General features: G+C 49.5%; 1 protein-coding gene across 1 annotated transcript in view; it reads left to right on the top strand.

Moving 5' to 3' along the window:
- Positions 1 to 10,853, top strand: part of CLTCL1 (clathrin, heavy chain-like 1) — a 115,241-nt gene that overhangs the window by 67,432 nt on the left and 36,956 nt on the right. The window contains exons 12-19 of the mRNA XM_011986070.1: positions 360 to 524; positions 1,107 to 1,287; positions 2,582 to 2,745; positions 3,858 to 3,983; positions 4,576 to 4,718; positions 5,058 to 5,292; positions 6,661 to 6,783; positions 10,137 to 10,282. Of these exons, the coding sequence (XP_011841460.1) occupies positions 360 to 524; positions 1,107 to 1,287; positions 2,582 to 2,745; positions 3,858 to 3,983; positions 4,576 to 4,718; positions 5,058 to 5,292; positions 6,661 to 6,783; positions 10,137 to 10,282 (1,283 nt within the window). The remainder of the gene's footprint in view (positions 1 to 359; positions 525 to 1,106; positions 1,288 to 2,581; positions 2,746 to 3,857; positions 3,984 to 4,575; positions 4,719 to 5,057; positions 5,293 to 6,660; positions 6,784 to 10,136; positions 10,283 to 10,853) is intronic.

Here is a 10,853-nt window from a genome sequence, read left to right as displayed (position 1 = left end):
AAAAAAAAAAGAATGTGATTGCTTAAAAGCTGCAACAGCGACTTGGACTCATCCCAGTAATAGGGCTTTATGGAGCCTCAGCGCTTCTCACAGGCCCAACTCTGTGACCACATGGGGTGGGCCCAGCTCTACAATATGGGAGGATGGAGCCTTGTGCAAAGGGCCTAAGATGACTTGAAGGACAGCTGGGGATCTTGGGACCCACAAGCACTGCTGCCACCACAGAGTTGTGGGTGTGGACAGGGGCCTGTGAGTTCGGGTTGCCAGGCTTTACCCTACCCTGGGGCAAGGCTGAGCAGCTGGTCTTAAAAAGTTATTGCCATTGATCAGGCTTTCCCACCAAACTCCCTGTTTCATAGGTTGCAGATGCCATCCTTGGAAATAAGATGTTTACTCATTACGACCGGGCCCACATCGCCCAGCTCTGTGAAAAGGCAGGCCTCCTGCAGCAAGCACTGGAGCACTACACCGACCTCTATGACATCAAGAGGGCTGTGGTCCACACTCACCTCCTCAATCCCGAGGTATTGTGTGCCACTGTGGCACTCCTATTATGGCTGTTGTCTATGCCATTAATGTCACATGCTCCCCAATGTTCACCTGTTGATGATTGTGGAACCATGGCCTGAGCCTGTCACTGCCCTAACCTACCATACTTTACTACCAAAAGCACTTCTGGTTCAGCACACGCACAATGTTTATCTGCTCAGCAGCATGTCTGGGCCCTGTAGTACCTTTCTTTCTGATGTCCACCTTTGACTTAGTCTAATAGCAGGAATACTGGTCACCTTTTAACACTGACAACCTAACAGGGCTGTCTGAAACCATTAGCAAAGCTGAACTAGCTATTGTGTTCCAACTTATGGAATAAGTTTTAGCATCGTCTGTGGAATATTGCAGGTGAACTGTTTAGATCAGTGTCTTTTCCCAGCTTTACTCCTTGCTCCTACTTTTTCCCATGATGGATAGTTGCTTTTCAATCCCTTTATGTGGAAATTCTCTATTTTTGACACTCAGGGGAACAGGAGAATGACCTAGTTATTTTCCAAGTGTTAACAATCTTTGTAGTGGTGCATTGTTGTGGACAGACTCTTCCTTGTTCCCAGTGGCTTGTCAATTTCTTCGGCTCCTTGTCGGTGGAGGATTCTGTGGAGTGTCTGCGTGCCATGCTGTCTGCTAACATCAGACAGAACCTTCAGCTGTGTGTGCAGGTGGCCTCTAAGTACCATGAGCAGCTGGGCACGCAGGCCCTGGTAGAACTCTTTGAATCCTTCAAGAGTTATGAAGGTAAACCGTGCAGCCTTTCGCCGACCCCGCCACGTGACTACACCTCCTTTCTCAGGTGTTGCGGTCCACCTGCCCGACTTAAAACGACCTTCCTGCAAAGCCAGGCAGGATGCAGCACTCGCTGCCTTGGGTGCTCAGTCAGTGGCAGAATGCGACTGCCATCTCATGTGCACCCTCAGCTTCAGTGTCCTTTTTGGTATTTCCAAAGGAAGAAATCAGGTTGGTTTGTGATGGAGTGGAGAAACTTATGGAGCCCGGTGTGTCTGTGCAGCACAGTCTGGCAAGAATTCATCTAAAAGCCTGTGTCGTGGGTACCATGAAAGGGCCTGATGTCTGGTCTTCACAGCCCCAGGAGGGAGGCTCTTTGGGCCTCTCCTAAGTGAGAGCCCACGATAGAGGGTGCATTGCTTTGTAGTATCTGCTAACCCAGTTGATAGCAGGGGCTGACGAGGCAACTTGGTTGTCTTCCTTTCCCCTTTTTGGACATCACCCCAAAAGAGTGTTCTAGGGCAATGGGGGTGGGAGTAGCTTTGTTAGGGACAGGTGGGGGCTGTCTGGCCCACCCAGGATAGAGACTAAGCATTTGTCTAGGCATCAAGCCACTGCCATGTGTCCGGTGAGGTTGGGGCATCGGTGGAGGGTAGGACAGGACCCTGCCCTCAGGGATCTGGCCTTCTCTTCAGAAGACAACACTGTAGGAAAGACCATGGCGGACGATTGAGTGGAGCTGGGCTGGGAGATAGCAGTAGAGTAGGTTGGTGGGGAACCATCGGCCTAGGGGCTGCCCATTCCCTTCCTAGCATCAGAGTCTCACAGTTACAGTGAAAGACCTCGACAGGCGGGGGCCTTCTCGGATGCACCTATCTTGTCGTTACTGTCCAGAGTTGCAGGCCTCCTCCTGGAGGCCGTGGCTTATTTCTCTCTCCCTTGGCATCAGTCCCACAGCCCTCTCAGATTACCTCAGTGGGAATTACTCTTGACGACGACTCTCTAGGTATACCTGGGCCCCCAAAAGGAATTTCACAAGTACCAAATATCTAGTATTTTACATCAAAACATGCCAGGTATGCCTGCCAAATTTGATGGAAATCTGACTAGCTATTTTTGGGAGCTGCCAAAACAGACAGATGGCATATTGATTATGAGTTCTGAGTGGGCTATGGGTCCACTGGAGAGTGGAGCAGGGTGAGTCCCTGGAGAGTGGAGCAGGGTCATCGAGGGAAGGTGGACAGCAGCTACGGAGGAGACCAGGTGGGTGTTGCAAGGACAAAAATGAAACAGTCTCTCTTCATAGGCCTCTTCTACTTCCTGGGCTCAATTGTGAACTTCAGCCAAGACCCAGACGTGCATCTGAAATACATTCAGGCTGCCTGTAAGACAGGGCAGATCAAGGAGGTGGAGAGGATGTGCCGAGAGAGCAGCTGCTACAACCCAGAGCGTGTGAAGAACTTCCTGAAGGTGTGTTCCAGCACTGCCTCCTTGTGTTCCACAGCTGAATTGCTGATGGCAGGTGGGGCAGACCATCCGCAGGACGTCCCAGGAGGCAGGAAGCTGGATCTGTCTCACCAGGGACCCCTTAGTCCCAGGGACAGAGCTCCGCCTTATGGCTTAAAGTTCTAGAGGAACCCTTCTATCGTTTTAAGAACGTGGAACGCAGCTTGAGGCTGTGCTCTAAGTATCTGGCACGTGAGTGGAGGGAGTTAGTTTATTGCTGCATTGTAATTCATCAACATCCCTTTAGTGCCATTGTCAATTAAGCAGGCAAAGCTGCAGAAGCAAGTAGACCACTCAGCACTAGTGTCATAAAGAACAGGAAGCCTGCTTCCTTATGTGGCAGTCCTGGGTGGGCTGGAGGTCAGTGGGGTGGCTTTCCTTCCCACTGTCCTCCAAGGACCAGGCTCATGGCTGCTTTGCGGTGTTCAGCACCTCACCTGGATGTCGTCTTCCCAGTCAGCTAGAAGACGGGAAGAGCACAGAGGAACCAGCATGGATGGTTTTTATGGGCGAGGCCTGCAAGTGGCAGATGAGACTTGGATTCACGTCCCCTTGGAGGGAATGAGGTCATGTGGCCACACTTAAAACTTCAAGGGAAACCAGGAAATGTGATCTAGGCATGGGACCACACAAGGGGGAGGCATGATTGTGGTGACCTGTGGCTGTCCTACCCAAGTGCCATCATCATCTGGGAATGGTGCCCAGGTGTGTTTCCATGGCCTGCGGCTGCATGTCTGAAAAGGCAGCCTTTACTGCAGGTGTGCTGTTCTTGAGAATGGCCTGGTTTCTGTTGGGTTTGCACGTAATGAGCTGCTTGTCTTAAAAGATATTTTTGTCCAGATTTGGAATGTTAATGCCACATTTAACGATCTTTAACCAAATGCTATTATCTTTCACTTATTTCCAAAGCAAACACCATACCACAAAACGACAGCCTATCTAGAGCAGTCTCATTCTGAGTCTCCTGCACGTCACTCTGCTGCAGAGAGAGTGCTGTCCCATATGGGCAATGAGTCCGAGGTCTGGCTGTCTGGTTTCTCCACTCCCTGACTTGTTCTGTGCATTCTAATCCTCAGGAGGCCAAGCTCACAGACCAGCTTCCCCTCATCATCGTGTGCGATCGTTTTGGCTTTGTCCATGACCTTGTCCTGTATTTATACCACAACAACCTGCAGAGGTACATTGAGATCTACGTGCAGAAGGTACTGCTGGCTCCCTGGAGTGACCCACAGCTGCCTCTGGGCCCCAGTCAGTGACAATAGTCTTCACCTCAGAGGCTGCCTCTAACATCTGGCATTTCAGAGACTATCATTTTGAAGGGTGGTGGGTTAGTGTGCTCAGACTGCCAGAGTAGAAGAACACAGTCCAGGCGACTGAAACAACACACATTTATTTCTCACAGTTTTGGAGGCTGGAAGTCCACGATCAAGGTGCTGGCAGAGCTGGTTTCTGGTGAAGGCCGTCTTCCAGGCTTGCAGACGGCCTCCTGGCTGTGCCCCACAGGGCCTTTCCTCTGTGCATATACATTCCTGGTGTCTCTTCCTCTTCTTAGAAGGACATCAGTCCCATTGCATTAGGGCCGCACCGTTGGCATTGATTACCTCCTTAAACACCCTCTTTCCATATAGAGTCCCACTAGGGGTTAGGACATCAGCAAGTGAATTTTGGTGGGACACAGCGCAGTGCTAAACAGGAGCCCTTTCAGGGTTTTGCCCAGACTGTCCAAGTTGTAGGAGGCTTCTAACAATAACTTGTGTCTGCAACACTGAAGTTACTTCACCTTGACTACTGTAGGTCAACCCTAGCCGGACCCCAGCTGTGGTTGGAGGGCTGCTTGATGTGGATTGTTCTGAGGAAGTGATTAAACACTTAATCATGGCAGTGAGAGGACAGTTCTCTACTGACGAGTTGGTGGCTGAAGTAGAAAAAAGAAATAGGTAAGGTGTCCTTACTTGGTGTTTTGTCTTACCCCTGGATTCTAGTGTCTGTTGTTGCTTCTGTCTAATTCTCCAGGACTGTCACTGTAGCTGATCATTCATGTGCACATCTTAGATGTAGCAGTGAGTTACTTGCTATTGGTACTGTGAATACCTTGGGGGAAAACCTAACAGTAGAAATCAGTTTGGAAATCAGGTCCATCTTCGTCCCTAGAGCAACCTGAAGTTAATGTACTCCGAGATTTTTTGTTTCAGGAAACATCTGTCAGAGCCCTGGAATTGTCCTCAAGACTTCCAGTGGTAGCCTTGAGACTTCACGGTGCCTTCCTTCTTTCAAAGGCTCAAGCTGCTGCTTCCCTGGCTGGAGTCCCGGATTCAGGAAGGCTGCAAGGAGCCTGCCACTCACAATGCACTGGCTAAAATCTACATTGACAGCAACAACAGCCCCGAGTGCTTCCTGAGAGAGAATGCCTACTATGACAGCAGCGTGGTGGGCCGCTACTGTGAGAAGCGAGACCCCCATCTGGCCTGTGTCGCCTATGAGCGGGGGCAGTGTGACCTTGAGCTCATCCAGGTGGGTAGCAGATGTGCTGAGCTGCCCATGCAACCCTGGCCTCCCAGGAAAGCTTTCAAAGGTGTGCCCGTGGGGAGCTGATCAGGGCTTTCTGTGCACCTGGAGATGGCAGGTCATGAGATTATTTCCTTGTGATTCTCGCAGCTTTTGGGAACTTGCTCATGCGGTTTGTATGCATTGTACCTGTAGACCAAGTGGCCATGAACCTGACTTATCATCCCTCTGCTTATGGTCCTTACTGTTGCCTGGTAATTTGAAGGCAGAATTGAACTCCTTGGCCTGACTCGTGAGCTCCTCTGTGGACTGCCACCTTCCCCCAACTCCCCAACTTGATCAACCACCCATCTTGCCAACCCACCTGGAGGGGCCTACAGTTCCCTGGGTGCCTCATGTCCTGACTGCCCTTGTACTTCATGCCCCCTTTTTGGGATAACCCTCTACACAAGCCTTTCCCCATCACCTGACCGGTGAGCTCTTGCTGGCCCCTCCTTGAGACATCTGCCCAGGTCTTTTGCCTACATCTGCCCAGGCTTGGATCCACATATAATTACATGTTTAGGTTGAATTGTATGAACTGTTCCTACCGAACCATTTGATCTAAAAATCCAGACATGAACAGAGCACCTATGAGGTTGGTACTGCACCAGCCTGCTCGGGCGTTTCCCGTGATGCACAGGCAGCCTGCGCTGCATCTGCAAACACCTTTGCATGCCACTCAGCCTTTGTGCCTGGCATCTGGCACTCAACAGATCTGATCCTCACCAGGATTTAGCAAGTGCTGCAAACGCTGGCACATTCCAGTGGACTGATGGTGTTTTGAATATCTGTTATAACATTCCGTAAAGGGTCTCCAGATCTGCTAGTGAAAGCACAGTTTGCAGTTTTTAGGTCTTGAAACATTGCAGTGTTTGTGCTGTTTTATTCCAGTTCTAGGCTGTTCTGATAACATTTTACAGATGGCTTAGAGCTAGCTACATATGAGTACTTAAATTTAACCAAATTAAAAATTACCAGTTTAGTTCCTGTCATGCACCACATTTCAAGGGCTCAGTAGCCTCCCGTGGCTAGTGGCTGTATCAGACAGAATGGGAGACAGAGCATGTCCCTGAATGCAGGAGGTCCTGTTGGCCAGAGATGTGGCACATCCCTAGGAGTTGTAAACTTGGAAAGGGCATTTGGAGGTAGTTTGAGTCCTTTGTTAACCCTGTAGGATGCTGCTCATCCTGTGTCAAAGCACAGCGCCTTGCCTGGGCCCTGACTGTTCACTAAACCGGTATCAGGCACACAGGGAACGAATTGGGGTGTGTCCTCCCAAGCAGCTTCCATTGATTGACTGCTGTGTTACACACATGAGTATGCTCATTTCAGGTGTGCAATGAGAATTCTCTGTTCAAAAGCGAGGCCCGCTACCTGGTACACAGAAAGGATCCAGAGCTCTGGGCTCACGTCCTTGAGGAGACCAACCCATCCAGGAGACAGCTAATTGACCAGGTGAGGCACAGAGATGGGTATGTCTGTGCACCTGCATTTTGCCGTCTAATCGTCGTTGTGGCTCAAGTGACTGGTTTCATTTTTCATTTAAAACATCTTGACCGAGTGCAGTTGCTCACGCCTGTAATCCCAGCACTTTGGGAGGCCGAGGCAGGTGGATTCCTTAAGGTCTCAGGAGTTCAAGACCAGCCTGGCCAACATGGTGAAACCCTGTCTCTACTAAAAATACAAAAATTAGCTAGGCGTGGTGGCACACACCTGTAATCCCAGCTACTGGGAAGGCTGAGGCAGGAGAATCGCTTGAACCCAGGAGGTGGAAGTTGCAGTGAGCCGACATCGTACCACTGCACTCCAGCCTGGGCGACAGAGAGAGACTCCATCTCAAAAAAATAAATAGGCCAGGCATGGTGGCTTACGCCCGTAATCCTAGCACTTTGGGAGGCCTAGGCGGGTGGATCACTTGTGGTCAGGAGTTCAACACCAGCCTGGTCAACATAGTGAAACCCCATCTCTACTAAAAATACAAAAACACACTGTGTGGTGCATGCCTGTAATCCCAGTTACTCAGGAGGCTGAGGCAGGAGAATCGCTTGAACCCAGGGGGTGGAGGTTGCAGAAGCCGAGATCGCACGCCACGGCACTCCAGTCTAGGCAACTGGGTGAGACTTCATCTCAAATAAATAAATAAATAAATAAAACATCTTAGCCCTTATGAACTTTCTCCCCTGCAGAAGTAGTTTGCCTAAAATTAGCTTGATTCCCCAGGTGAGCTGACTTGGAATTGTTTACTGGCTGAGGGCATAGAGTTGGCCCTTGGATCCAAAGCAGGGATATGCAGCCCAGGAAGAGAGTACCTGGTGGCATGCCTGCATGCTGGGCCCAGCTTAGCCCCCGTGGACAGAGGTGAAGTAGCTTTCAAGGTTGTCTCAGCTGACTTCCCTGTGTTGAAAAACTCTTTATGCCCCTGTGACTATCCAGCACCTCCTGCAGAGTGCTGGAGCCAGGGGTCATTATTGGGTGTGGCCTGGCAGGTGGGAGTCTGCCTTGGCCTCTGGGAGGACTTCCCCCAGCCCTGTGGAAGAGCCTCCCCTCCAGTCACAGCCTCACAGACACTCACAGATAGTGCCTCTGCTGCCCTCAGCACTGTTCCTAGGTGCTGGGCATACTGTTTAGGGGTGGGGCAAGACCAATGTTGGAACAAAACCCTCATCCAACAAGTGGCTTCAGCCCTAAGAATAGGACCAGTTAAAACTCCCACCTCCCTCGTACACATTGCCAACCTGCTGGACCGGCGCTTTTGAAAGTCTTGAGGGGTGGATTTGACCTTTATCTCTACTGAATTTTATCCTCTCGTTTTCTGTCCACTGTTTCTCCAGCCTGTGCCACTACTTTTTTAAATAAACTTTTCATTTTGAAATACTTTGAGATTTATGGAAGGTCATGTTGTTTTGAATCTCTGTTTCAACTTTGGACTTACCCATCCAAATCTAATAGAAATACTAAACAACACAATATGCTGCTAGGGATTTACATCCAAGTTCCCAGACATCAGACTTTTCTCCAGGTGTAGTCCAGCCACCTGGTACAGCTTGAAGGTGACTTCATGTTGGCACTGGGGAAGGGCAACTTTAACATTGCACCATACCAGAGCCACCGGGGGCCTCTTGTCTTCCTGTTTCTGGGTCTTTCTTTATCGCTGCTGGTCTTTCGTTATCGCTGCTGTAATTGAATATCTGTAGCCACCTCCCGGTGGGAAATTCAACTGCAATGCTCCTCTAATCCAGAGCACATAATAACAGAGGGAGGCTGCTTTTAGTGTCTGGAGTGGAACCTCATTATGAAATGTTTACTGAGAGCAGTGTCCTGAGGCAACCTTAGGTGGGGCATCCTGTATTGACTCAAACAAATGGTAGAAATTTATTTTTGCCCTTAAAACAACCTGTCTATATTTACTTAAGTTGCTCCAAGTTTTTCTTTTTTTTTTTTTTTTTTTCTTTTTATGAGATAGAGTTTTGCTTGTTACCGAGGCTGGAGTGCAATGGCACGATCTCCGCTCACTGCAACCTCCGCCTCCCAGGTTCAAGCGATTCTCCTGCCTCGGCCTGCTGAGTAGCTGGGATTACAGGGACCTGCCACCATGCCTGGCAAATTTTTGTACTTTTAGTAGAGATGGGGTTTAACTGTGTTGTCCAGGCTGGTCTCGGACTCTTGACCTCAGGTGATCCGCCTGCCTCGGTCTCCCAAAGTGCTGGAATTAGGCGTGAGCCACCACACCCGGCCTCCAAGTTTTTCAAGAACTGACAGATGTCACTTTAGGAAGTATACCTTCTCCTTTGGATGGACTTGTGCTGTGTCCTGGTGCCCCCTTTCCCTCAGGCACACCCTTTTGGTTCCTCAGCTGCTGGGAGAGCTCCTGTTCTCAAACTCTTCAGCCTCCTTGCTGTGGATATTACAAACTCCACAGAGGTAGAACTTTTGCATCTTATGGTACCATTGAGTTCACAAAGACCACCAGAAAGGTGGACTGGACTGACCTTGACCCTACGTTCCTTTAAGGCCCCTCAAGATTGCTATGTAAAAGTTCATGGTCAGTGGGCTGTGTTAGCCATGAAAGACCGTCCAGAGCTGTCTCTTCCCTCTCATTGATACACGGCTGTTGACCACCCCTGAGGAGAACCAGAAACTTGGCAAAAATATTAGATCCTCGAAGTCACTGAAGGTGCCTGGTCCAAAGTGCAAAGAGAGCAGTGCTGGCATTCCAAACTGCTGTCACGTGGGAAATGTACTCTTTGGAAAACTGTCTTTCCACCCTATTTGTAAGTGTTTTTGTATGTGAGACACCTATAATTGGATGAGGGGTGGCACAGCCAGTCTTTTGTTGGTCTTTCCTTCAGCTTGTGGTTCTGAGTGGCATCCGGTGTGAAGGCACCTGACTCCACAGCTCTGGCTATGGACTGTGCCACAGCAGTGGCAGTGCTCTTTGCTCGTAAGAGGCTGCTGGAAGCCCCTGCAGTGTCTTCAATAGAGAAGGGGAGCCATATTTGCTATTAGTGGCTTTAAAAGACAAATCTAAAAGGAGACATTCATTTAAAAATGCTTAGTGCACTGGTCATTGGAGCAGAGTAAGAGTCTGTAGCTCATTTGATATGAGAGAAAAACTAATTGTCAAAATAGAGCAAACTGAGAATTTCCTGAAATTGACTTTGAAAACCCTTCCTTTGTTACCTTAAGAAGTCTCCCATTTTCTCTGTCTGTTCCACACCATCTTGGAGGAGTCCTTCCCTTCTGTTTAGCTTCAAAGATTCAGTCTTGAATTGACTAATCAAGTTCTTTCAAATGCTTTTTAAAACCAGGTAGTACAGACAGCATTGTCAGAAACACGGGATCCTGAAGAGATTTCGGTCACTGTCAAAGCCTTTATGACAGCCGACCTGCCTAATGAACTGATTGAACTGCTGGAGAAGATAGTTCTGGATAACTCTGTCTTCAGTGAGCACAGGTGAGGCTATGCCAGGGGTAGCTATGGACACAGGCAGATTCAAACATCTGTTTGATACTTACCTTCTGTTACAATCTCGTACCACTTTACCCATCCAGCCTGCCCACTGGCTGCTCCCCAGACATGCCAATCTTCCTACCACCTCCTCTATCTCAATGTAGTCCTTCCCTTATTAGCTCCTGCCTGTCTCAGAGCCCAGCCTCAGTTTCACATTTTCCAGGAGGCTGCACTCCTCTTACTGCTCTGGCCCACACTGTCCTTTAACACAATGCTCAGAGAAGGGGAGCTGGCATTTTATGAAGGTCTCATGTGGCCTAAGGATGTATTGAACTCTTCAAATCGTAGTGAACAAAGCTTGGAGAAAGGTGGCAGGAGAACCAGATCTGGGCATGTATCAGGGAAGACTTGCCAGAAGTATAATGTAGAAGCCAGATGAGGAGAAGCTGTGGCAGGGACAGCAGCACAGGCTGGCATCATAGAGGTGGGAGTGCGTGCTTCCACATGGACCGGCACTGTAGAGGTGGGAGTGCGTGCTTCCACATGGACCGGCACTGTAGAGGTGGGAGTGCGT

The sequence above is a fragment of the Mandrillus leucophaeus genome, unplaced genomic scaffold (assembly GCF_000951045.1).
Source record: "Mandrillus leucophaeus isolate KB7577 unplaced genomic scaffold, Mleu.le_1.0 Scaffold291, whole genome shotgun sequence".
NCBI lineage: Eukaryota > Metazoa > Chordata > Mammalia > Primates > Cercopithecidae > Mandrillus > Mandrillus leucophaeus.
Note: the sequence above shows the minus strand (reverse complement) of the source record. Positions and strands in the feature narration are given on the sequence as shown.